General features: G+C 37.6%; 1 protein-coding gene across 3 annotated transcripts in view; it reads right to left on the bottom strand.

Moving 5' to 3' along the window:
• LOC133641869 (nuclear pore complex protein Nup93) overlaps positions 1–24,358 on the bottom strand; it is a 59,859-nt gene extending 35,501 nt beyond the window's left edge. For 2 of the 3 annotated variants that reach the window (XM_062035958.1, XM_062035957.1), the window contains exons 1-3: positions 24,200–24,358; positions 17,407–17,589; positions 16,018–16,135 (exon numbers count right to left, since the gene is read on the bottom strand). In XM_062035958.1, the coding sequence (XP_061891942.1) occupies positions 16,018–16,135; positions 17,407–17,585 (297 nt within the window). In that variant the 5' untranslated portion in view covers positions 17,586–17,589; positions 24,200–24,358. Of the gene's footprint in view, positions 1–60; positions 154–16,017; positions 16,136–17,406; positions 17,590–24,199 lie in introns of those variants that run through there. The other variant, XM_062035959.1, reaches the window with a different exon arrangement.
• Between the last annotated feature and the right edge of the window lie 2,625 nt (positions 24,359–26,983).

Here is a 26,983-nt window from a genome sequence, read left to right as displayed (position 1 = left end):
GACAGGTGAGAAGTGGGAAGACAAAGCAGATACCTGTCTGAGAGTGTGGGCAATACTCACTCATGCTCAGTGGCTGCCTGGCAGACGGACGAGAGGCCAAATGGGGATACAGAATTTTTTTCTTTCTTAAAGTTTCTTTTCTCTGTCTATTGTTTCTGGTCTTTGACCGTACAGAAAGACCTGTGCCGCCCTACTGCCTTCCCATCTTCCGTGTCTTTCTGTGCCAGGGCGGCGGCAACAGTGGACGCCATTCTGGGGCGTGTTCCCAGTGCCCTGTCTGGCCGGCATGGCGGTACCTCTGCAGACCTTTCAGCATTTGAATGCAGGCCATTGACTGTCAACCCCGGAAAAGCGAGTGCAAGTGCCACATCAAGACTCACTGGAGGTGGTTTTATTGTCAGAGGGCCATACCAACTGTGCAGGCAGACACAGGGGGGGTTGTATGGGAAGGAACTATGGATTCATATAGGCTATCTGTTCATACCATCATCTAACTCCCCCTACTCTCGCTCGCGCTCTCTCACTTCCTCTAAGCATCACTGACAGCCCTCCGCCTCCTAACTACCTCCCTCCATCCTACTCATTTTCTTCCTTTTTTTATCCATCTATGCATCCTTTCTCCCCATACTCTCTCCTTCCTCCCTTTCCTCAATGCAATTACAGTAATGGATTCCACCCCCCTCAGTTGATGGCTTCCGACATCCTGTCTTGAAATCAGGCTAATCGTGCTCTTAAGGGTCATGTTTAGTTAATGAAGGGCTTGGGAGGCATGTCATGCGTGGCGAAGGATTGGTTGCACATGAAGCAACCATGTTACTATACACGCCACTTGAAGTCACACTCATTCACACACAGGCATACGGCATAGCTGCAAGCCAGCACAAGCTAGAGTGATGTGGCCACATGCTGCACATGCACATTCATTCATAACACCAGCCAGAGTGTAGGAGCCGATAATCGGTCATCACCGACACGGATATGCACATGCTAACGCAGCTTGCAGTCAGTGTGCGTGATATTAACACAGTCTCTCACTCACTCACTCACACACACACTCACACGCACGCATCCTATGTAGCTGCGTTCATCGAGTGTTGCAGACTGATCCATCACAGCTGAAGGATGAGTGTGTATGTAAAGAGCTTGGGGGGTGAGGAGGTGTGGCGGGGGCAGAGGAAGGCAGAGGATGTAAATGGGAAAGTAGGAAAAAAATCATAAAGGAAAGAAGCTTCAAGAAAAAAGGCGAGTCAGCAAACAGAGCGTGGTGAGAGACAAAGATGGAGTCCAGAAAAGTGAGATGAGGACACAGACACAAAATGAATTGCAGTCAGGCGCCATTTTTCCTCCTGTCGGCAATGCTGTCAGCATTCCACGTCTTATGTTTCGCTATTCCATATTCTCTTCGGTTTTATTTTGCACTCCGCATCTCTGATTTCATCCTTTGTCTGCCACTGATTCATGATATGACAGCACAGAGAACAAAGGAACTAATCCATGGCAATTATCTTTTCATCACATTGTCTGTTTGATGCAATTTTATCATAAAAAACAAGGACATTTTTCAATTAGGTGCATGGTTCTATCAGCAATTGGCAAGACACCATTGTATGTATTTTGAAGCGGACTATAAATTGAAATCTTAAATCTGAGCTTCCTTGACAGAAGTTTATAGAAAGACTGAACATAACCCATCAAGTCAAAAATATAGCATGCTCGCTTACTGAACAGTACATTCATACACATAATGCATAATATAGACCTGTCAAAAGAAAAGTTAATTAATTAATGGTATTGCTCCTCCCGCGAGCTGATGAATGCTAGCCAGCGAACTTTGCCGACAGTGTGAGCCAAGGGCATGTAGAATCAGGGCAACAGTGCCAAATCACCCAGGCTGACAAACCTCGCTGGGGCAAGAGGAGAGCGTACAAGGGGTTGTCATGCCAATGACAGTGCAACATGAGTCCTTAAGTAAAATGGCTGCATTTGTTTTGGATTATAGTTTATTAAATAATATAAAGAGACTGCCGTCGTTAGAAATTAGATTGTTCGTCGCAATTTCCTATTTTTTGTGCAGCCCAATGATGAAAAGTAGATCTGCCCTGTTTAATGTGGTGTACTGTTTATTTGTCACACGCCGCACACACCTGTTTGTCCTCGCTAGGGCCGGCTGATTAATCGAACAATAAGCGAAACTGACATTTAGAGCTTCTAACTGATGTAAAACTGCTGCATTGGTTATTTCGTTCGAAAGTAGCTATTGAGAGAGAGGGAGAGAGAGACAGAGAGAGGGGGACGATTTCAAGGTGAGTAAGTGACTGAGGCTGTGTACGGTATGCAAATTAAATCAGGTGATGTATTTAAGTCTGACAGTAAAGAAACATTTACATTTAAAATTGAGCTTCAGACTCAATGTGCTTCTGTCACAACGCTATATTACTTACAAGACGCTACTTGCACAATATCATCATGGCCAAGCACTTGTTGTAGATGGCCAAGTTTGCATTCATCTAGCACCGAAATGAGGCACAAATAGCTACTGTATTTTACGGACCATAGGGTGAACCAGATTATAAGGCGCACTGCCAATGAGCGGGTCTATTCAGGTCTATATTCAATCAATGTTTATTTATATAGCCCTAAATCACAAGTGTCCATACAAAACATTTTTTACACGTAAAACACTACCTTGTGACTCTACATAACATGTAATGGTGGTTCTTTGGTCAACATGTTGCATAAATGATGTTTTACGGATCATCTTCAAGCCGCTTTCTGACAGTCGCTTCAGGATGGGCCGTTTTGTGGGCAGTCTTATTTGAGTGGCTCCACTCAAAGGAGAAATATAACCTTAGAGGAAAATATAATTCAAAACATTTGTATGCTCGTACAACACTTAAAACCTCTTGTATATCAGTAAGGGGAATGAAATTATGCAACGGATTAACCAAAGAAATCAAACAAAGCACCAATATGATTCAGTTTAAGAGACGGTTCAAACTACAAGAGTTCACAAAGTACACAGAACAAGAATTCTGATGAACATCTTGAACCTTTTTTTTTATTGAGACAAAGATTATTTATGTATTTAATATGTGTTTGCTTACTATAGTATATCATTTATTTATTATTTATTTGTTCACTGTTCTGTTACAGAGAACAAGGTAATTGGATAAAATTGCTATACTTTTTAAATTCGATCTCAATTCTGTACACTGCTGCTGGAATTTAAATTTTCCTTAGGGAACTCTCCTGAAAGAATCAATAAAGTACTATCTATCCATCTATGGTATGAAAAGGGGGTAATGAAACAAGTGGAATTGTGTGATGCATTACATTGTATTGTATGCATGTTCGAAATAAACTGAAACTGAACTGAACTGAACTTCAACAGTGTCTTCTTAAGTTAAAACTGTACACTATCTTGTATTAGAAATGGCAACACCAGAGGATGAATGTCCCAAAATAAGAGGATAAAGAAAAAGAAGGAGCTTATTGACTACGACGTCGGTGCGGACTACAATGGTAGAGGCACGCAACTTTTCTGGACTTAAGCAGATCCCAAATATACATTAGCCGGTACCAATAGGTAAGAAAAGTTGGTTTTGGAAAGCATAGCAAAACAAAACACCAGATTTTTTTCTTTCCCAATAGGTGCCATTTTAAAGTCCTTATACACACACCATAATATTACTTGTATGTTGAAGTACGTATGACTGCCGTAGCCGTACTGTGCAGACAATCCATCAAGCGGTGTGGTTTCCTGGCTTACTAAAGTTGAACTAAAACATTTTAACAGATTTTTGAGCATAGACTGTAATGCTGTATATTCTCAATGAAACATAAAAATTGCTTGTTTAGCGTCATCTTGCAGTCCACACGTATCTGTTAAGTGTGACTGCCATCTATCGGTCAATACTCTTTTATATAAATGGCGGCTGGCGACAAAATCTAGCTTTTTTTCCAAAGAGCAGCGAATCCTGCAGTTGACCCCTTCCCAATCTAAAATCTTGTTTATGACATTAAAAAAAAGAAGAAATTAAGATTGAATTACGTGTACAGTATTTCTAATCCTAATTGTCTTCATTTTCCCCCCTGTTTTTTGTGCCCCACAGCATTCATAAAGGACATGTGTCATGGCCAACAACACAAATTACATGAAGCTGTCATCGAACGACAAATACATTGAAGTCTTAAAGCAAACAGTGTAAATGTGTTTTACTCTGTAATAGTCAAAAATACAGCAGCCTGCACATAACTAGCAAACATCCTTAAACCCCCAGTCTAAGACTCACTTGAAACTACATTGCTTTCTACGAAAAAAACAAAACATTTTTAATTTGTGTTCACTCAGTTGGAAACATCATTTACTCAGCAATCCCAGTGGTGTGTTTGTGTGTGTTGCACAAGAATCACAGAGGCATGAAGGCCTACATTTACCTGAATGGCAGTTATCTGAAGTAGTTCATCAATTACAGTGCATTTAAACCAATACATCATCGATGCGGTTTACATATGGACCCCAGCTTAGCTGACACAAGGAAGAAGAATAAATCATTGATTAATTAATATCTGTTCATTAAGAATTGTATCAATCATTGTAATTTGGACAATTTGACATTTGTATGACTAAGCTTATGCTGTAGCGCAGTTTTAAGGCATAAAAATGGATATCATTCATAAGCAGTAAGGATGTAACGATAAACGGTATTAATGATAATCATGGTAAAACTCCCGACGATTAGTGTTACAGTTTTTAAATAAAAAAGATCGAAAAACCGAGATTGATAACTGCACCTTCACACTGACTGGCGCCAGCTTGCTAGTTTAAATGGTAACAAGAAAACAAAATACATTAACATCTTTCCCCACTGAGAGAAGACATCAACCAATCTAAATTTATACAAACACATTTGCGGTCTGAGCAACTAAGCTACTGTATTCAATTGTGCACATTGAACCCATAAGCTGAGCTCTCTTAGCCCAGAGTGATTGAAGAGTACTAGACAGGTGTTTTATGGGGGTATTTGTACAGTGCTTACAAGGACCACTGAACAGAGTGGTTCACCAGAAATAATAAAGTGTATTTTGTGCGCACTTTTCATTTAAAAAAAAATCTTAAAGCGCTACATTACAACCCAATATTTACAACATTAAATCTTATCCATTAAAACTAAGACTAAAACAATATCAGTAAAGTTGAAGTAAAAAAAAAACATGCAAAATAGTGAGTTTTCTAACAGTGTGTCTATTAGTTTTATTTTTATTTTATTGCATTTTTTAAATTACATGGTCAAAAGATTGCAGTGTAGACCTGGGCCAATATTTGACAAGTCAAATTAATTGAACGATAAATGAAAATGAAGTCAATAACTTTGTGAGCCTCATTTAATCGCCATGTGTATGCGTTGTTACGGGCTGCAAGAGCTGTCCCTCTTTGCATCAATTACAGCAGCTGCAGGCATTTGTACTACATGCACATAAACCGTAATAATAACTCCCAACGGTTAGTATTACCATACTTAATTAAAACGATCAAAATACCGTGATTGATAACATTGATAAAATGAGGGACCGACTATTGTTAGCTCGCTAGCTAGCTTAAATGCTAAAATGAAAACACATTAACGTCTTTCCCCATTAAGAAACGTCAAACCCCAATCTAAACATGTACAAACACATTACTTTCCAAAACAACTAAGATGCAGTATTCAAATTGAACAAAGTGATCGGTATATACTCCACAGTGTCGAGTTGAAACAGAAGGTGTTCAACAGGAAGTGACCTCGCGTGGCGTGACGTCACGTCACGTAAAGCGTCACAATAAAATGTGTTATCGGCCCAGACCTTTTTCAGTGTGTGTATAAGTACTTTTGAGCACATTCAACAATACCGCGATAATAATAACCGTAATAATTCTGGCCACAACAACCATAATATGACATTTTCATATCGTTACATCCCAAGTAACCAGCAATGGGGCATTGAAGCAAACAAAAAAAAGATTGTGGGTATTTAGCTTGTTGTAATTGACGCAATACCATATAGCTCAGGGGTCTCCAACATTCATCACTATGACATCTCCCAAACACATTAAATAGGACTGTCGGTGTTCAGTCTTATTATGTATTTTACAATGTACTGCTTTTATATTTCCTGTATTTTATATTATTACTTTGAACTGTTTTATATTTTAATTTTCTATCCTGTAAAGCGTCTTTGAGTACACTGAAAAGCGCTATACCAAATAAAATGTATTATTATTATTATTACATTAAATGGCATACCTTCGCTTCTTAACACACCTCATACGTACATACCACAGCTGACTAGATTGTGTGTTATAACACATATGTTTATTAATATAATGATTTATCTGACGTACAGTGATGTGTACATTAGTTCTAAATTCAGCAAAAACTTACTGTACAAGTTTTTTTATTTTTTAATAAATCACTCGTGCATGATATAAGAATTGCGTAAAAATACCTACTGCTGCAAAAAATTAAACCAACACCTGAAAGTCAAAGTGTAAAGTAAAACGTGAGATAATGTTGCTCATTATTTATGACACAAATCAAAACGCTCCTTTTTACCCATCCTTGCACTATCACTGAGTATTGCGATATGGAAAGTTATGCAAATTAGACAATGACATCACTTAGAACCATGCTGTGTCACACCCCGCACTGGGCAAATAATGATTACTGTTATAATAATAGGTTGCGATAAAATTCCTGATGATTATTATTGCCGGTTTAAATTGTAATTTTTGTAAAACCGTGATTGATTAAAGCACTTTGCAAAATTCAGTGAAACTGCTTATTTCCTGGAGAAACAGCTAGCGCGTAAATCACTAGCTAGCGTAAATGCTAACATGGATACAAGACACATTTAGAGCACATTTACCAATACAGTACTGTGATAATAATGACAACTGTGATCATTTTGGGAAAATGTATACGGAGTGCTAACATCAATTACATTTTACAGCTCTATTACCCTCTGCCATTGGATTGTGTCAAGTATATTAAGTAAACACAATATACAAATAATATACTACCAACATGCTCAGCTACACTTCTGTCTTGCATTATACGTCACAAAAAAATCTGATGATTTATAGACTTACATACAGCCAGAGTGTGCTGGGATAGGCTGCCGCTCTCCACAACCCTGAACAGGGTAAATTACAATTATAGTAAGTGTATAGATGGAGGATGGGTGGCTGTATAGCTTGGATATTGTTATACGAAACGCTAACAGTTCTCACCACTTTCCTGGAATCTAGTTGCTGAAGTGGAGTTGTGGTTTTCCTCCATACAAAGAGGAAGTGAATCTTGTCAATTAGATTGTGTGAGTATGTATACTCCGATGCTGCCAAAAGCTAAGTGCACTACCAGTCAATCAGTTGGTTAGAAGCACACAGGCTAACTTACATCCGGCTCACCAAGTGGCGAGGAAGATAAAAGTGGGGAGGAGGAAAAAAACAATGAAAAGAGAAGAAGGAAATTTGATAAGAGTGAGCAAGAAGAAAGATCAAATAAAAAGGATGGTCCACACAGCTATGGTTGTGATAAGTTACCACAAATGTAGACAGGTGAACATCCTCCTAAACCCAGCAATGGACATTTGTTATTGGTTTATTTCTTTTTTCAGTTACAAACTTCAGAAACAAATAGCCCTGTTATGCAAAACACAAATGCCCACTGCAGAGGAAATAGAGAAAATTAGCTGTGGGAAAATCAAAAACTTGCCAAATATTACCTTAAATTATGATTTGATATAAATCTCGATATATGCGTTATGATACGATTCACTAACAATACTTTTTAAACCTTTATGATGCGATTTGATGCAGATGTAAGCTTTGCATAGTGAAAAGAAAATTAAATGTATCATGTCAGAACAATGTAATGTGTTTATTTTTTTAAATGGACACATACAAAACGGCCGGTTCCTGTATGATTAGCATATAGTAGAACTATCAACTTTAAATCTACAAACTTAAAGAAAAGTAAATGTGAGTTAAAAATGCTAATTATGATAAAAACTCTAAATAAATGTTTAGTTTACTTGTATTTGTTATACATTGTTAAATGTTACAGTGTCAAATTAAATCAAAAAACTGAATGTTTGTGATATTCAAGAACAATAATTAAATCTACTGACTGTGTCATTGACATGAACAATAGGTTTGTTTTTGTTGGGAGCATGACAGTGATGAAATGTTAACGTCTCAACCGAGGCAGAAACAGCGGCAACTTTGCACAGAGGGGGTGTGCGTCTCCTCTCTACTCTGACGAGAATGGAATGGACTTCATTGTCATTGCATTTAAAAGTACAAGGCAATGTGTTTTCAGTACAAGCTGTCTAAGGGCAGACATTCAGTAGACGAGGGACCGCCTGTGAGGAAAGGCTCACAGCCGTACCGCTTTTACGTTGAGGACATTAGAGTGTTTATATATATACATATATTATATTATATTATATATATATATATATATATATATATATACATATATTATATTATATTATATTATATATATATATATATTATATATATATACATATATTATATTATATTATATATATATATATATATATATATATATATATATATATATATATATATATATATATATATATATATATATATATATATATATATATATACACATATATTATATTATATATATACACACACACTACCGTTCAAAAGTTTGGGGTCACATTGAAATGTCCTTATTTTTGAAGGAAAAGCACTGTACTTTTCAATGAAGATAACTTTAAACTAGTCTTAACTTTAAAGAAATACACTCTATACATTGCTAATGTGGTAAATGACTATTCTAGCTGCAAATGTCTGGTTTTTGGTGCAATATCTACATAGGTGTATAGAGGCCCATTTCCAGCAACTATCACTCCAGTGTTCTAATGGTACAATGTGTTTGCTCATTGGCTCAGAAGGTTAATTGATGATTAGAAAACCCTTGTGCAATCATGTTCACACATCTGAAAACACTTTAGCTCATTACAGAAGCTACAAAACTGACCTTCCTTTCAGCAGATTGAGTTTCTGGAGCATCACATTTGTGGGGTCAATTAAACGCTCAAAATGGCCAGAAAAAGAGAACTTTCATCTGAAACTCGACAGTCTATTCTTGTTCTTAGAAATTGTTTGGGTGACCCCAAACTTTTGAACGGTAGTGTGTATGTATATATATATATATATATATATATATATATATACATATATATATATATATATATATATTAGGCTCCAGCACCCCCGCGACCCCATATAAAAATTATTTATATACTATATATCTATATATATATAGATATATAGTATACAGTAGTAAAGGCGTAAATAAGTGTAAGGAATGGCAAGTGTGGCGTGAGAAAGTCTTTCAAATGATTGTCCTCTTGTCTTGCCAGTTGGTGGGTCTGCCAGCATTAGCATCCTTAGCTCTCTCATCGCCGGCTTGAGTGTCTTGATGCCGTCACAATAGGTGAGTGCTCAGATTAGTCAGTACTTTAGCACTGCTTTCCAAACGTTACAAATGGCCATACTTTTTCCAACTGATCATTCTTTTTTTTTTTTTAAATATCCAAATGTTTACCACGCTTTAGATTTAATATTCGGGGGTGCGATGTTTGTAAACTCTTTTGTGCTGTCTGTTATGTTGCTCTGTCGGTACTCTCGTATTGCGTCATCACAGATGGCTCGCAAGAATAAAGCAGCCATATTTTGTATCAGATCTACAATCAACCGATTGATGACTTTCCAACAGGACATCGACCGATCCTTACTATATATACGGGTCGATCCAGAGGCTCGCCAAACAATGTATTCAGATCTCTAAAGTTAAAATCGGTTATCAGTTTGTACTGATCATTTTTTACACCCCTAATATACACAAATACATGTATACATATATGTATATATAAATATACAGTACAGGCCAAAAGTTTGGACACACCTTCTCCTCATTCAATGCGTTTTCTTTATTTTCATGACGCACTGAAGGCGTCAAAACTATGAATGAACACATGTGGAGTTATGCACTTAACAAAAAAATGTGAAATAACTGAAAACATGTTTTATATTCTAGTTTCTTCAAAATAGCCACCCTTTGCTCTGATTACTGCTTTGCACACTCTTGGCATTCTCTCGATGAGCTTCAAGCACACCTGTGAAGTGAAAACCATTTCAGGTGACTACCTCCTGAAGCAATCAAACAATGTACTAATATGATCCAATTTAAGAGGCTGTTCAAACTTAAAGTGTTTACAAAGTTAATGATAACTTATTGAAAATGAAATATTATCCATCTCATCAAGCAAATCATAACTGATTTAACTATTTATGAGAAGAGCTGATGTATTTAGAACACATTGATGTAAATTGAGTACAAATTGAGAACAGGAAGTATGTGTTAGTGATTGCTATTAAGAGAAAAAAGGGGGAGGATTAGATAAACCTTGCTTCTTCCTATTCCTTTTTGGACATGTTGTAAAGAAAATATGTGATATATCATATTGATACTGTATACATTTTCGAAATAAGTTTCAACCAACTAGAGGGGTCTGGGGCCCACTTAAACATTAACACTGAAGTAGTAAACTATTTACTCTCAATTTTAATCATATTCAATAAATGTATCTACAACCTTGTCAAATGATATTAAAGCATGTTGTGTAAATCAAAGATTACTATCAAGGATTAGGTCAGACTGATCACAAAAATAAATCAAATGTACTATAAAAGAAAAGACCCCATAACCCAGAGGCAACAATGGGTCTCGGCTCCATGGTTAAGAAACACTGGCATAGACTATGTTCTAAATATCGTTTTAAGATACTTTCTGATCGTCTCTTCAGGATGCGCCATTTTGTGGGTGGTCTTATTTACATGGCTCTACTTTGACAGCATCTTCTCCCTGTCATCTTTGTTGTACTGGTAGTTTTTAGTGCTTACATAGCAGATATAAGTTAGTACTGTACGCTACTTTATGTTAGCAATGGCAACAGCTGGGGATGAATGCCCCACATCAAGAGGATAGAGAAAAAGAAGGAGCTTTTTACTACATCGTCGGACTACAATGGCAGAACTGCGCAAAAACTTGGTAAACCTTTACCATGATGTCAATCGAACATGTGTCATCCTGCATTCCACACGTATTTCTTGTGTAACTGCCATCTACTGGTCACAGTTATTACACCATGTACCAAATTAAATTGCTTTGAGGTCGGTAAGCACAACCAGAATTAATCCGTACAGATTTTACGTGCCCCTTATAAATACGGTAGTTTATTTTATGCCATGGTGGTGGGAATTAGTGACATTGAAGCGGCTTATAGATGACGCGCTTGTCACAGCTTGCACCCAAATTAGACACATATTGTCTGAAATTGGCCAACAGCTAGTGGGCAGCCTAGGATGGAGTCAGCTCTCGTGGTTGCTTTGTTGGATCTGTTTCTGTCTCTGGCCATGCTGCCCATACACATCATATTTATAGACACCGCATTGGCTGCTGGGGCGCAGGAAATTCAGCAGCCATCTTAAAAGGGGCATCTACTCGTATTTCAGCAGCAGAAACAAGGAGGAAAAACAATGCCGGATCATTGATCTGAATATTCTTGCTCAAATCGGCAGACCGTGGAAAACAGATCAAAGAGGATTACTTTTCATGAGCAAGAGTGAACATTATTAATAGTATAGTATATACTATTAATAATAGTATTTTGTTATTCGAAGATTATTGTACTGTATTTATGCCCACCAGGGAAATTGTTGCCAGCTAGCTATAAACTAAGCTGAAATCAGTTTAGTATGTGGAAAGTTATGATAGATTAAATGCGCTGACACTTTATTATGCCTGTCAGCAGATACCAAGTCAAATTCCTTATGTTTTGAACATACTTTGCCAATAAAGTTAGTTCTGATTCTGATCAATCCATCCATCCATCCATCCATTTTCTACCACTTGTCCCTTCACAAACCAGGACATTAATGATCTGGAAAAACTCCAATTGATGGACAGACCAACCTGAAGCTTTATTGGTAATGTAATGGTGTCTTGCAGCACAAAGACGTCATAATGTTGCCTTTTTCTGATGGACTTAGTGTAGAGAGTGTTGGAAAAATACTCCACGTCATAGCTGGACAATGCTTCCAGTGCTTCTGGAAACAACACAACGATGTGGGCAACTGAGACAGAAAGTGCATCCTGTCTGGGACCAGATATAAAACAAAATGGCGGCATAATATTGCCATGACGCAGCACCAGCATTGAACACAGCTCACTTCCTTTCCCCTTTCACAAAGCAGTACACCCTTGCATCCTCGTCGTTCAGCATTTTGCTTCAAATAATTTGTTTTTGTTAATGTGTTATTAGTAAGTGGTTCAATGGCGCCATCTGCAGGACAAAAAGAGCGCTGCAGCTATGAATGCAACCATGGGCGCTGTCTCACAAGTCCAATTCACCTAATATTTTCCACCAGACAATGTATTTTCAAGTCATGTATCTGCACATTTTGTAAGGACAATATTGTATCTTGTAATTGTTTATTAATGTGTAAAGCTGAATTCATAATCAGTTTAGCAAGTGTTATATGCCTATTTTATAGTATAATAAATAGGCATTTAATTTTTTCCTAAACATAACGTCGTTATGAATGTGTAATTGTTTTTTAAAGCGTTTTTTGTAATCCTATACCCAAAAACCACAGGATTTTAACACATGCAAAAAAATATTCTTTATCTGCATCTTAAATAATTTGTTTTGGAATATTGACGACAATTTAACAGTCCCTCCCAGGCCCTTTTTGACATGACTAAATTTGCAGATGTTTTTTCCAAAAATTACGTTGGAAGGTACAGGTTCTCTTTTAGGTATTTGTGAAAATAGAGTTATGGGAGAACGTGAAAGTTACAATAAATAGTTGTGATTTCCCTCTGTAATTAAGATTTGGAAATTTTCTTAAAGGAAATGTAATTAATGAACAAATATAAACAAAGATACAAGCAAAAAACCAAGCAACTATACAACATTGGCAAAAATATTATTCATCACAGCAAAGTACACTAGTATTACTGCAAGGAAAATACAAAAATTATAACTCAGCCTTTACATACCAAGACCAAAAAATTTAAATATTTACAGTTAAATATTTATTTATGCTGAAGACGAGTAAACAATACATATAATGTAAAAGGACATTGCGATTAAAATTACACTTTGTATAACCACTTTGGATATATAAGTTTATCCAAGCTTTATTTCTAATATCTTGTAGAATATTATCTGTAGTAAAAATGGTTGAAGTATGTACTCACTTTTGTGAGATACTGTATACGTACATACATGCCTATTAAAGTTATGTTCAATATATTCTTTACTCTATCCATCCATCCATTGTCTACCGCTTGTCCCTTTCGGGGTCACGGGGGGTGCTGGAGCCTATCTCAGCTGCATTCGGGCGGAAGGCGGGGTACACCCTGGACAAGATGCCACATCATCGGAGGACCAACACAGATAGACAGACAACATTCACACTCACACTTTACTCAAAGTGTAAATTTTGCTTTGGGTATTTACAACATATCTTAACCAACAGTGCGCTCCATCTGCTGATATGTTTATTGTTTACACATGTGACCAATTCACACACACACACGTGTGTGTGGATAAGTTGTAAAACAAAACGCACCAAATGTTGCCTTATCACTATTATGCCTTATTGTCTTCTCTGTCGTCCACAAGTTGCAGACATTCTCGTGCACATTCATGCTTGTTTTGAAACTTTAAAAGTCTATAGTAAATAGGGATGTAACGGAAAACGGTATAATGATAAACCGCTGTAAAATTCCACACGGTTAGTAAAACTGTTTAATTACCGAAAAAACTTCATTTTTAATGCATTTTAGGCAACACTGCTTACTTCCTGGAAACAAAGTCGCCGCATGCAACTACACAGACTTTCCTCTGGAGATGTTCCCTCCGAGTAAACGCAGCCAAAGGCTTCGTTTCATTTTATTTCCCTCGCTTCACTTTCATAGTGTAGAGTCTCTGCGTGTGTTTAAGAGAGCACTGCTGTTATCAGATGGCGACAGGTGTGGACAATATTGGAGACATACAAATTTGTCCCACACTAAAGGTATACAGTGGAGGACAAAAATATTTGAAGTTGCTTTCATTTCCTCAACACAGTGTCCTTCTCGCACCTCCAGTGACTGAGAGTTCATGTAATGAGGTGAGGAAACATGCAGCAGGCGATGTGTCGGGAACGTTGCCACAACTTCTTTATAAAGTATTTCATTTGTTTACTGGGATGCTCACTCGTCCTTTATTTAACTGTTAACTTTGTTAGTGTTCCAATAACATTAATACGAGCTATTGAACGCAGGCTGCTAAGTATCAACACGGTGAGGTACGAAGATTGTGTATTAGCTGCGAGTGGTATCACTCCTGTTTATTTTTTTGGCCAAACTGTTGCACTGTAACACATGGTGTTGTTGGAGAAGAACAAAGCTTGTTTATTAGACTTTATTTTCATTAACCAAACTGTTTTGGGTTTTATATTGATATCAAAAAGTAAACACCATATTTTTTACATTACTTATGGGTTTTCCATGTCACAAAGTATTACTTAAAAAAAAACACTCTTGTGACATAGCATGTTGTTAATGTTTTATGGTGTATTGTTAATTACTATATGACAATTCCTGCTCAAACTCTTAAGGGATCTGTCCCGATACAACATGTACATACATTAGTACATGTACATAACCTAAAAAAATACCTCTGTTTTTTAAAAATCTAAAAATAGAGATAAAGGCATCATGTAATGAAAAAAGGCTGACACATTGATACTATTAATAAACAAAAACACTAATATTTGTCTTTAAATGTATAGATAATGTACCTACAGCCTTTTTATTAGACATTACAAATTACATGATGGCGTCGCGTTCACACCTCACCCCCTAACAAAATGAATAGTCATGATTATTATTTTGGCCATAAACATGCAGCCCTATGTGTAAAACTAGATCTCATATATGAACACTATTTTTATCTAAATGGACAAAAAGTGCAGTAATGGCTTATGGCCATCAGGTGCGATCTTGGAAAATGTTTACATTAGTTTTGTTTTATCTCCTACATCTATAAAAGGTGCCATCTTGCACAGTTTTCACATTTATTTTTTTAATTTATGTTATTATTTTGTTTCTGCCATTACACTTTATTTATAATGCTTGTGTTGCTTTCATATGCACATTAAATTTCTACTTGTGGTACAAGAAACAGTGTTCTTATCTATAATAATGTTTGTTCTACAATGTAAATCATTTTGAATGTGTTTGTGTTTTTTTTAATTAAACTTGGTTAAAAGATTTCTACTTTTTGAAATTTTTGAGCCCATTTAAAAATACCGCGATAATAATAACCGAGATCATTTTGTTCACAATAACCATGATAAGAAATGTTTATACCGTGACATCCCTAATCGTAAATTTGTGTCTATATTCAATTACTTAACACATGACCCGAATGCAGTTGAGATAGGCGCCAGCACCCCCCGCGACCCCAAAAAACGGACAAGTGGTAGAAAATGGATGGATGGATGGATGGTTTCATTGAGAATATTGGCTAGCTGTTGAGGGCAATCTACAGTTATGATTTCTGTGTAGACTAAAGCGATGCAGGTTACGTAGACAGTTATGTTGCGTTTGAGTGCTGCTGGGACAAATTCAATTGGCAAAAATGTGCTGGGAAATTGCAGGGATTGGACAAAGTTGCAAGGCCCTGCAAAATTCTCAGGGATTGGTTGAATTTTTCGCCAATCGCTAGGGGGCGAATAGCGTGGAAAATTGCTTTGAAAAATGGTCACAAACAATTTTTTACACAAATGTTTGGCAACCCAATGAAAATGTGCTAAATTATAGAGTACCTTAAGGTGTGTCAACACAACTTGTTTAGAGACAGGTGAACTTGCGTGTGCCTTACCTGTATGTCAGTGTCTTTAACTGGCTCAAGGGGCTCAAAGGTAGTAGCTGCACTTAAAGTCTCAAGTCTCTGAGAAATGTGAAAGATGTCCAAACCTCTGGATCCAAGGAGAATAGACCTGAAAGAGAGTAGTACTCCATTAATGAATCCGACAGTGAGTCAACAAAGAACAGATGTCCGCTAGAGGGCGCCATAGATGCTTTATTTACACATGACATTACAGTACCGTATTTTCCGCACCATAAGCCGCACCTAAAAACCACAAATTTTCTCAAAAGCTGAAAGTGCGGCTTATAACCCGGTGCGCTTTATATATGGATTAATATTAATATTTATTTTTATAAAGTTTAGGTCTCGCAACTACGGTAAACAGCCGCCATCTTTTTTCCCCGTAGAAGAGGAAGCGCTTCTTCTTCTACGGTAAGCAACCGCCCCCATAGAAGAGGAAGCACTTCTTCTTCTACTGTAAGCAACCGCCAAGGTGAGCACCCGCCCCCGTAGAAGAAGAAGCGCGCAGATATTACGTTTCATTTGTGTGTTTCTGTAAAGACCACAAAATGGCTCCTACTAAGAGACACGCGTACAAGGTTCCACTGACTTTTGATATTCCTGTGAACCGCACTGTGGATACAACGGGAGCACGTACGGTGAATATCCGTTAGCTTGCCATGCTAACGGCCAGAAACTTCCACCCATGGTGATATTCAAAAGGAAGACCTTGCCAAAAGAGAACTTTCCAGCCGGCGTCATCAAAAAAGCTAACTCGAAGGGATGGATGGATGAAGAAAAGATGAGCGAAGAGACCGGGTGACTTTTGTCACACAGCTCCGTCCCTGTTGATCTACGACTGCATGCGCGTCCACATCACAGATGGTGTCAAAAAACAAGTGAAGCACACCGAAGAAGAAGAAGAATTCGAGGGATTTGGGGATGAGTAATAACTTCAGAACGTGAGCTTTAAATGTTTATTTTGTGTGTTGTGTGACATTAACGTTCGAGCAACGTTGAGTTATTGATGTTGCTATTGCTCTGCACTATTTTGAGTGTTACTATTTTTGTGATTGCACATTTGCACATTACATTTTGGGAGTGAACAGAGTTGTTAGAACGCTGGTTTGTAATATATTATTAAAGTTTGACTGACCTATTTGACTGTTTTTTTGACATTCCATTTAGCGTAGCGTAGGTGCGGCTAATAACACGGGGCGGCTAATAGGTAAACAAAGTTTTGAAATATGCCATTCATTGAAAGTGCGGCTAATAACACGGGGCGGCTTATGGTGCGGAAAATACGGTACATTTATACACCTGTTGTCTGATTTCTAAGACAAATACACAACAATGAGCCATAAATATCATGTCTGAGTATATTTGGTGCATATTCCTTACGCTTTTACGTCGGCAGCATCCTGCGAAGTGCGGGTGAGCGTGCGGGAACGAAGCCTCTCTCCAGCCTGTTGGATCTCCTGAAGGTTCCTCTCAACATGTGGCAGCTCTGACACCGCCTCAGTCTCTGCAGCCAGCTGCTCGGCCTGCTGCAGCAGCTCCCCAAAGCCCTCTGCATCCATGCCCCTGTAAGTCAGATTTTTTATGGAAGGTGACAAAATGTTAACAATTTAATAACGGTCATTAAAAAGTGGTACCCTGGTACCATGTTAACACAGGAAATACAAGTTAGGGGTGGGATAAAATAAGATCTGCTATTTCCTGCTCTGTTTCGGACATTATGAATCCTGCAATTGTGAACATATGATATACTATAACATATAGTCATTCAAATCCTCACTATGAACACTAATTTAGCATTGTCAAATAGACAAAAAATAATAATACCCTTTTCCTGACTCCTTGTTGATAAAAAGCCGTCAGCAGTACATTTCCTCTGATCTGGCTTTGGCCATGATATTTTTGTTGTGAATCAAATGTAGTCTTACAGATAACGCTTTCCTGGACTATGACAACAGTCTATACAAAATGCATGTCCATGGGCTTGTGTTTTGTGCATGTATGACTCCTATTCTTTCATATGTGTGCTGCATGTAGCATAATACCCGAGACCTACAGTACAGGCCAAAGGTTTGGACACACCTTCTCATTTCAATGCATTTTCTTTATTTTCAAAACTATTTACATTGTAGATTGTCACTGAAGACATCAAAGCTATGACACATGTGAAGTGTGTACACCTCTTGAAGGTCATCGAGAGAATGCCAAGAGTATGCAAAGCAGTAATCAGAGCAAAGGGTGGCTATTTTGAAGAAACGAGAATATAAAACATGTTTTCAGTTATTTCACACATAACTCCACATGTGTTCATTCGTAGCTTTGATCCTTCAGTGATAATCTACAATGTAAATAGTCATGAAAATAAAGAAAACGCATTGAATGAGAAGGTGTGTCCAAATTTTTGGCCTGTACTGTATGTGTGGTTTACAAAGTACAAAGAAGAAGAACCATGACAAACATCCTCAATTTATTTCATCCATCCATTCATTCATTCTTAAAATAATCTTACTTATCTCATCATATGAAATATGACTTACTTCACCAATTATTATTATTAAATTCTTACTATTATTTATTTTTATTGTGATTACCTATGGAGTTTATTGTGAATAAATTGAGAACAGGAAGTGAACAAAAAAGTTTCAGCAACTGTTATGTAAAGAAAAGGGGTAGGATTAAATAAGCTCTGCTTCTTCCTACTCCTTTCCGAACATGTTGAAAAGAGAAACTGGAAATTGTGATGTATCATGTTGTATGCTTGCATGTTCGAAATAAACTCAAACTCTAACTCAATGAATGTGGCATGGAGTTGGGGGTTAAATCACCAAAAATGATTCCCGGGCGCGGCGCCGCTGCTGCCCACTGCTCCCCAAGGGAATGGGTCAAATGCAGAGGACAAATTTCACCACATCTAGTGTGTGTGTGACAATCATTGGTACTTTAATCTTTAATCTTAATATTTGTCAATTTTCTGTACTAGTTTTTTTTTTCATATCATCCGATCTCGATTAATATCACTTTTTTTAATTAAAGGCGAATTGTCCTTTGCAGGATTATAGGGAGTATCCTTGCATCCCTAATATTTACTAATGCCATGTTTGATTGAGGTAATATATGCTCACAGCTGACAACTGCCATTGTGTTCATATATATAATTGTGCTTACTAGAGGTGCAATAGTCGAGTAACCCACGCTAAATTCCGTACCTGGTTTTATGGCCACGGTTTTGCTTCTTTGTCGGTACATTTTGTGGGGGTAAAGAGAAAAACTTTTTTTCCCTCTCAAAGTTCCTTTGGTTTTTTTGCTTGTCATCACAAACATTCTGCAGCAAACAAAGCATCAGTGGTGTAGTGAATAATATATGACTTATTTCAAGTAAAATAATGTGTACCAACACATAAAACAATTTTTAATGATTATTTCAGGGGCAAAGTGTTTTTTTATCCACAAAATAATTTGAACAAAAAGTGCCTGCACAGCCTTTTTTGGTACATGTTATATCAGAGGAGTTTAAATTAAATAAAAAGTCACATTAAAAATATTTAGATATAAAATGTATTTTTTTCTGATTAAATTGGTGGGTGTTTTTATTCTGCCAGTTGAAACCAATACAATAGTTCAGTCACAAAGACATTTTAGAGTGCCTGCAAGTCCACATTCAGGGCAGGATTACTGGTGAGCTGCTGCAGATAGTAAAACTAAAGTATGTCACTAAAGTCAGCCTTCTGGAAGATAGGTATCCATCCAACATCAATTTAAAAGGCAATATATGAATTTTATTGATACTAAAAAAAGCAAACATTGGATTTAAGAACAGCAGACTCTATATGAAGTTTAGCACTTTTAATGAAAAGGACATTAAACGTTAAGTCTGTGTACCCGTCTGTGGCGTCATCAAAACAAAAATGGCGGATACCTGCCGTGGTCAAGAAAGGTTATAACAAATGCAAACGCCACAAGACAATATTTTAAATTACAACATAAAAACGTTCAGCTACGGCACGATTGTAAAAGTCACAACAAATACAAACGTCACCACACAATAATATAACGCCGTAATACAACTTTAATCCACAAAGGATGCGACGGACAAAACGGAAGTGACGGCCGAACACATTCGCCGACGGACCAGCTTGCGATAGAAAGTTAAAAACAGTGTAATAAGCACCCACAGCCACAGTATATTAGTATTATTGAAAAAGTTTTTCTTTTTAAATTTATCACTGAAAAAGTGGTCACACTTCACTTACATTTCTAACTTCGTTTTATTACAACCTCAGCCATTTGGTCCGTGTGTCGCCGAAACAAGTCCTCTGTCACTTTCGTTATGTCTTAATGATGTTCTGTGTTTATTAAAATGAGAGTAGTAGCAGGTCAAAGCACTGCTCATTTAATTTGTTTGCACTTAATGTCTCAGGTAAATCTACTGCCAATTCAACCTGAAGAGAGGTCGGTTGCACTTTAATTTTGATATCAACAGTGTATTATTTGAATGGTGAAAAACAACAGCAAAGGTAGCAGGTAAATCGCCTGTTAAATGTTAGTTTTTGTACTTTTATTGAAAATAATGTGAATGTTGAAAATGAGAGCAGAAAATGTTTATTCTTGTTAATTCAACCCAAATAGTTGAATTAAATATTTAGGATCCCCATTAGCCGACGCATCAGCGGCAGGCTGGTCTTCCTGGGGTCCTCATTAAAATATAAGTTACAATAACATACTCAAGATACAATCATAATGCAATAACAATACATACATCATCATAATGCAATACCTGTATAGATACACAATAAAATATACCAGTTAGAACCAAGCAAAGGCAAAAACAATGAATGAAAACAGCATCTCAACGCAGATAAATCTTGTGAATGCATTGGCCAATAATTGTTGTTGATTTGCATGTTTGTATCCATAATTAATGTATACATAATTATCTTTCAAGAAATAACAGGAATAAGGGAAACTGTATCTGCAGTGTTTAGTATCCAGTAGGGCTGGGCGATATGGACGAAACAGTATATTTTACCTTTGCAACCTCATTATACTATTGGCTAAGTTTTATATTCATAAATGTAAGTTTCTCAATACCCGACCAGTTTTTTGTGCCTTTAAAAAAGAATTAGAACTCTACGTTAAAACCCTCTCTACCTCTAACAACCAAAAAGCTGTGAAAACGATGATGCTGTGTTCCAAATTTAAATTATTTACTGAACTTGTGTGAGCCTATGGCTTTGCACTTTGTTATATATATTAGACTTAGACTGGGTTGGTAGAGTGGCCGTGCTAGCAACTTGAGGGTTCCAGGTTCGATCCCCGCTTCCGCCATCCTAGTCACTGACGTTGTGTCCTTGGGCAAGACACTTTACCCACCTGCTCCCAGTGCTACCCACACTGGTTTAAATGTCCATCCATCCATTTTCTACCGCTTATTCCCTTTGGGGTCGCGAGGGGCGCTGGAGCTAAATGTAACTTAGATGTTGGGTTTCACTATGTAAAAGCGCTTTGAGTCACTAGAGAAAAGTGCTATATAAATATAATTAACTTCACTTCCTTTTTACTGTCAATTAAATTTGAACTTTACAGTACAGATAAGAACGAAATTTTGTTGCATTAGCTCATGGTAGTGCAGGATAAAAAATCAATAAAGTGCAGATACAAATAAATAGATTACTGTACAGATAAATATATGTTATATTGTCTTTATATTCCAATATATATATATATATATATATATATATATATATATATATATATATATATATATATATATATATATATATATATATATATATATATATATATATATATATATATATATATAAATATATATGGGGCGGCATGGCGTAGTGGGTAAAGCGCCCGTGTCAGAAACCTGAGGGTTGCAGGTTCGCTCCCCGCCTCTTACCATGCCGTTGTGTCCTTGGGCAGGACACTTCACCCTTTCCCCCGGTGCCACTCACACCGGTGAATGAATGTTGAATGAATGATAGGTGGTGGTCGGAGGGGCCGTAGGCGCAAATTGGCAGCCACGCTTCCGTCAGTCTACCCCAGGGCAGCTGTGGCTACGAAAGTAGCTTACCACCACCAGGTGTGAATGAATGATGGGTTTTTAACATGTAAAGCGACTTTGGGTACTTAGAAAAGCGCTATATAAATCCCAGGTATTATATATATAATACATACATACATACATACATACATACATACATACATATATATATATATATATATATATATATATATATATATATATATATATATATATATAAGGGCTGCAACAACTAATCGATTAAATTCGATTATTAAAATAGTTGCCGATTAATTTAGTCATCGATTCATTGGATCTATGCTATGCGCATGCGCAGAGTTGTTTTTTTTTGTTTTTTGTTTTTTTATTAATTTTTTTAATGAACCTTTATTTATAAACTGCAACATTTACAAACAGCTGAGAAACAATAATCAAAATAAGTATGGTGCCAGTATGCTGTTTTTTTTCAATAAAATACTGAATAGGATAGAAATGTAGTTTGTCTCTTTTATCCGATTATTAATCGATTAATCGAAGTAATAATCGACAGATTAATCGATTATCAAATTAATCGTTAGTTGCAGCCCTAATATATTTATATATATAGTTATATATATATATATATATATATATATATATATATATATATATATATATAGAGTTATATATATATATATATATATAGCATTTTATTTTAGTTACTTTATTGAGTTTAAAACCCCCTGGCACTGATTTGTACTGTTTTTGTACTTATTTAGAAAATTATTATTTCTCGATTGTTTGTAAATAATGCAGTTTATAAAGTTCCAAAGAATTTTTTTTTGCAGTTTATAAAACTTTTTTTTTAAAAAGGAACACAAATACCGTGAGTATAAGTCGCTCCGGAGTATAAGTCGCACCGGCCGAAAATGCATAATAAAGAAGGGAAAAAACATATAAGTCGCACTGGAGTATAAGCCACATTTTTGGGGAAATTTATTAGATAAAACTCAACACCAAGAATAGACATTTAAAAGGCAATTTAAAATAAATAAAGAATAGTGAACAACAGGCTGAATAAGTGTACGTTATATGAGGCATAAATAACCAACTGAGAATGTGCCTGGTATGTTAACGTAACATATTATGGTAAGAGTCATTCAACTAACTATAACATATAGAACATGCTATACGTTTACCAAACAATCTGTCACTCCTAATCGCTAAATCCCATGAAATCTTATATGTCTACTCTCTTACGTGAATGAGATGAATAATATTATTTGATATTTTACGGTAATGTGTTAACAATTTCACACATAAGTCGCTCCTGAGTATAAGTCGCACCACCGGCCAAACTATGAAAAAAACGGTAAGCGGCGTTTGGTAATTTTAACATGAAATAAATTATATCCCGAGGCGTTCCCAGGCCAGCCGGGAGACATAGTCTACCCAACGTGTCCTGGGTCTTCCCCTTGGCCTACGGTCCCCCCGGGAGGAGCTGGACGAAGTGGCTGGGGAGAGGGAAGTCTGGGCTTCTCTGCTTAGGCTGCTGCCCCCGTGACCCGGCCTCGGATAAGCGGGGAGAAATGGATGGATGGATGGATAAATGATATTGATATCACGACAATTTCTTAATTCATATCTTGTTTAGAATAAATGTGTCCAGTATTTATTTCACAAGTCACAATTATTGATTTTTTTCATGCTAAAAAGTTACTGAATCAATTATAACTGAGTCATTTCGGATTGTACCGTTCTAAAAAAAAAAAAGTCTCGCCACTGAATCGTATCGGCAACCACACATTCTGTATCGAATCATATCGTTCCACCCCGAGTAAAAAGACAGTATAACAGCTGTCAATGAACACACTCGGACAAGTTATGCTAACGACACATTAGCACAATGCTAACATCAACAGGAGCTAGTTCTTACATGACGTGTGACAACACAACACACAGGATACATTTAACTGAGAATCGTCACATTATTGGCGGTTATAGTCAACTTTAGCGTGTTACAGACAGGCTATTATGTAGCTGTTAGCGTTGTATTGCATTCAATGGGGATGGGTAGCATGCTGATGCTAATTCACATGGACAAGCCACGACTCAATTTCAAGAGGGGTGTAATACGTGTAGCAGTTGGAGGTAAATAAGCTCCCTTACCGGTTGTTTGTGACGAATTTCAGTCTGAATTCTGCTGAATGGTTGATGAAATAACGTCCAAATACGTCCACAGGAGAAGCAGCCGTGCTTGCAGCAAAGTATGTTATCTGGCCCGGCACTTCGGAAGTCGTAGCTGATTGGACGAGGCTGAAAGACCGCGCCGGATGTCACACTTGCTCGCTTTTCCCAAGAGGGAATCTGTACACTCCACCACGTGGTCGGAAAAAGTACTGCATACAAACTGCTTTTGCGAGATCTCGCAAAAAGTATTGCGAAAAGTCCATGTCCCGTTAGGGGCTCCGTAGAAATGAGTTTGACACCCCTGCATTAAGGTTTTGTGAATAATGATTAATATATTAATCGTGTTATATCAACAGCAAACCACATTTTGGACACAAAGTGGGAATTAGCAACAATTTAGTGTAACACATAATACAAATGAGAACGGCGTGGCGAAGTTGGTAGGGTGGCCGTGCCAGCAAACGCAGGGTTGCTGGTTACTGGGGTTCAATCCCCACCTTCTACCATCCTAGTCACGTCCGTTGTGTCCTTGGGCAAGACACTTCACCCTTGCTCCTGATGGGTGCTGGTTAGCGCCTTGCATGGCAGCTCCCTCTATCTGTGTGTGAATGGGTGAATGTGGAAATAGTGTCAAAGCGCTTTGAGTACCTTGAAGGTAGAAAAGCGCTATACAAGTATAACCCATTTATCATTTATCGACACTTCACCCTTGCTCCTGATGGGTGCTGGTTAGCGCCTTGCATGGCAGCTCCCTCTATCTGTGTGTGAATGGGTGAATGTGGAAATAGTGTCAAAGCGCTTTGGTACCTTGAAGGTAGAAAAGCGCTATACAAGTATAACCCATTTATCATTTATAGCAAGACACTTCACCCTTGCTCCTGATGGGTCCTGGTTAGCGCCTTGCATGGCAGCTCCCGCCATCATCATCCTTGACAGTACACTTTCCTTTCAAGCCCACATAAACAGCATTACCCGGTCTGCTTACTTTCATCTACGAAACATTAATCGACTTCGCCCATCCCTTACCACATGTACTGCTGCCATACTAGTCCATAACCTTGTCACCTCTTGCCTGGACTACTGCAACTCTCTCCTGTTTGGTCTCCCTCACAAGTCACTTCACAAACTTCAGCTTCTCCAGAACTCTGCAGCCCGGATAATCACCAGAACCCCTTCAATCCAGCACATCACCCCTGTTCTGCAGCAACTCCACTGGCTACCCATCAAACACCGTATCCACTTTAAAATAATTCTCCTCACTTTCCAAAGCTATCTATAACCTCTCTCCAAACTCCAAACATCCCAGAACAAGCTAGTCAGATTACTTCTAGACCTCCATCCCCGATCACACCTCACTCCTACCCACTTCTCCAAAGTGGGCTGGCTCAGGGTGGAGGACAGAGTAAAACAACTTGCACTGAGCCTAGTCTATAAAATCCGCTACACCTCCCTGATACCGAAGTACATGTCAAACTACTTCCTTAACGTAAATGACCGCCATAACCACAACACCAGAGGGATCTCCACTAACCACGTTAAACCCAGATTCCGATCTAACAAAGGTTTTAAATCATTCTCATTTTATGCCACATCAATGTGGAATGCGCTCCCAACAGGTGTAAAAGAAAGGGCATCTCTATCCTCCTTCAAAACCGCAATAAAAGTACACCTCCAGACAACTTCAACCCTAAACTAACACCCTCCCCGGATTGTAAATAATCAAATGTAAATAATCAAATGTAGATACTTTTTCTTATGCTTTCTGATCTCTCTCTCTCTCTCCCTGTGTCCACTACTTGCTGTACGTATCCTACCAAGTCAGACCCATTGTTTCAATGTCCATTTCTCTGTTTTCAATTGTTGATGACTGAAGTGATGATAACAACCAAACCTACACCCCCCCCCTCCCCCCCTCCATATCCCACACCCCGGATTGTAAATAATGTAAATAATTCAATGTATGTACTCTGATGATTATCTTGTGTGATGACTGCATTATGATGATAGTATATATCTGTATCATGAATCAATTTAAGTGGACCCCGACTTAAACAAGTTGAAAAACTTATTCGGGTGTTACCATTTAGTGGTCAATTGTACGGAATATGTACTTCACTGTGCAACCTACTAATAAAAGTTTCAATCAATCAATCAAAACCGTCATATCTCTCTGACCAAAATATGATAGTGAAGGGTAAAAAAAAAACACTTACTATCTGATATATCACTAAGCTTTAGAACTTTGTTATAACAATCTCCTTCCACGTCTGTCCCTGACACCCGCATTTCAGGCTGACCACTCTGGAAACACTCTGTGGAAACGCTCCCCACCCACACTGCTTGGTGCCTCGTCTGAGCTGCTGTGATTTAGATTACCATAGTAACTAATTAGATTACCATAGTAACTAGTATGTCATGCAAAAGCGCAGATTCCAACAATTGAAATACTTTGTATAGTTCAAGACTCACGGTAATTTGAAAGCATCACTGCACATCATAATGGCAGCTACAATTTCCATCTTGAAGATCTAAAAAAATTTTGGGGGAATGTCCGGCGGGCCAGAATGAAAAGCTTAACGGGCCACATGTGGCCCACCGGGCCTTAATTTGCCCAGGTCTGGGTTAGAGTGTCCGCCCTGAGATCAGTAGGTTGTGAGGAGAGATGTCTGATAATATCGGCCTGCCGATATTATCGGCCAATAAATGCTTTAAAATGTAACATCGGAAATTATCGCTATCGTTTTAATTATTGGTATCGTTTTT

Source organism: Entelurus aequoreus, linkage group LG24 (assembly GCF_033978785.1).
Source record: "Entelurus aequoreus isolate RoL-2023_Sb linkage group LG24, RoL_Eaeq_v1.1, whole genome shotgun sequence".
NCBI lineage: Eukaryota > Metazoa > Chordata > Actinopteri > Syngnathiformes > Syngnathidae > Entelurus > Entelurus aequoreus.
Note: the sequence above shows the minus strand (reverse complement) of the source record. Positions and strands in the feature narration are given on the sequence as shown.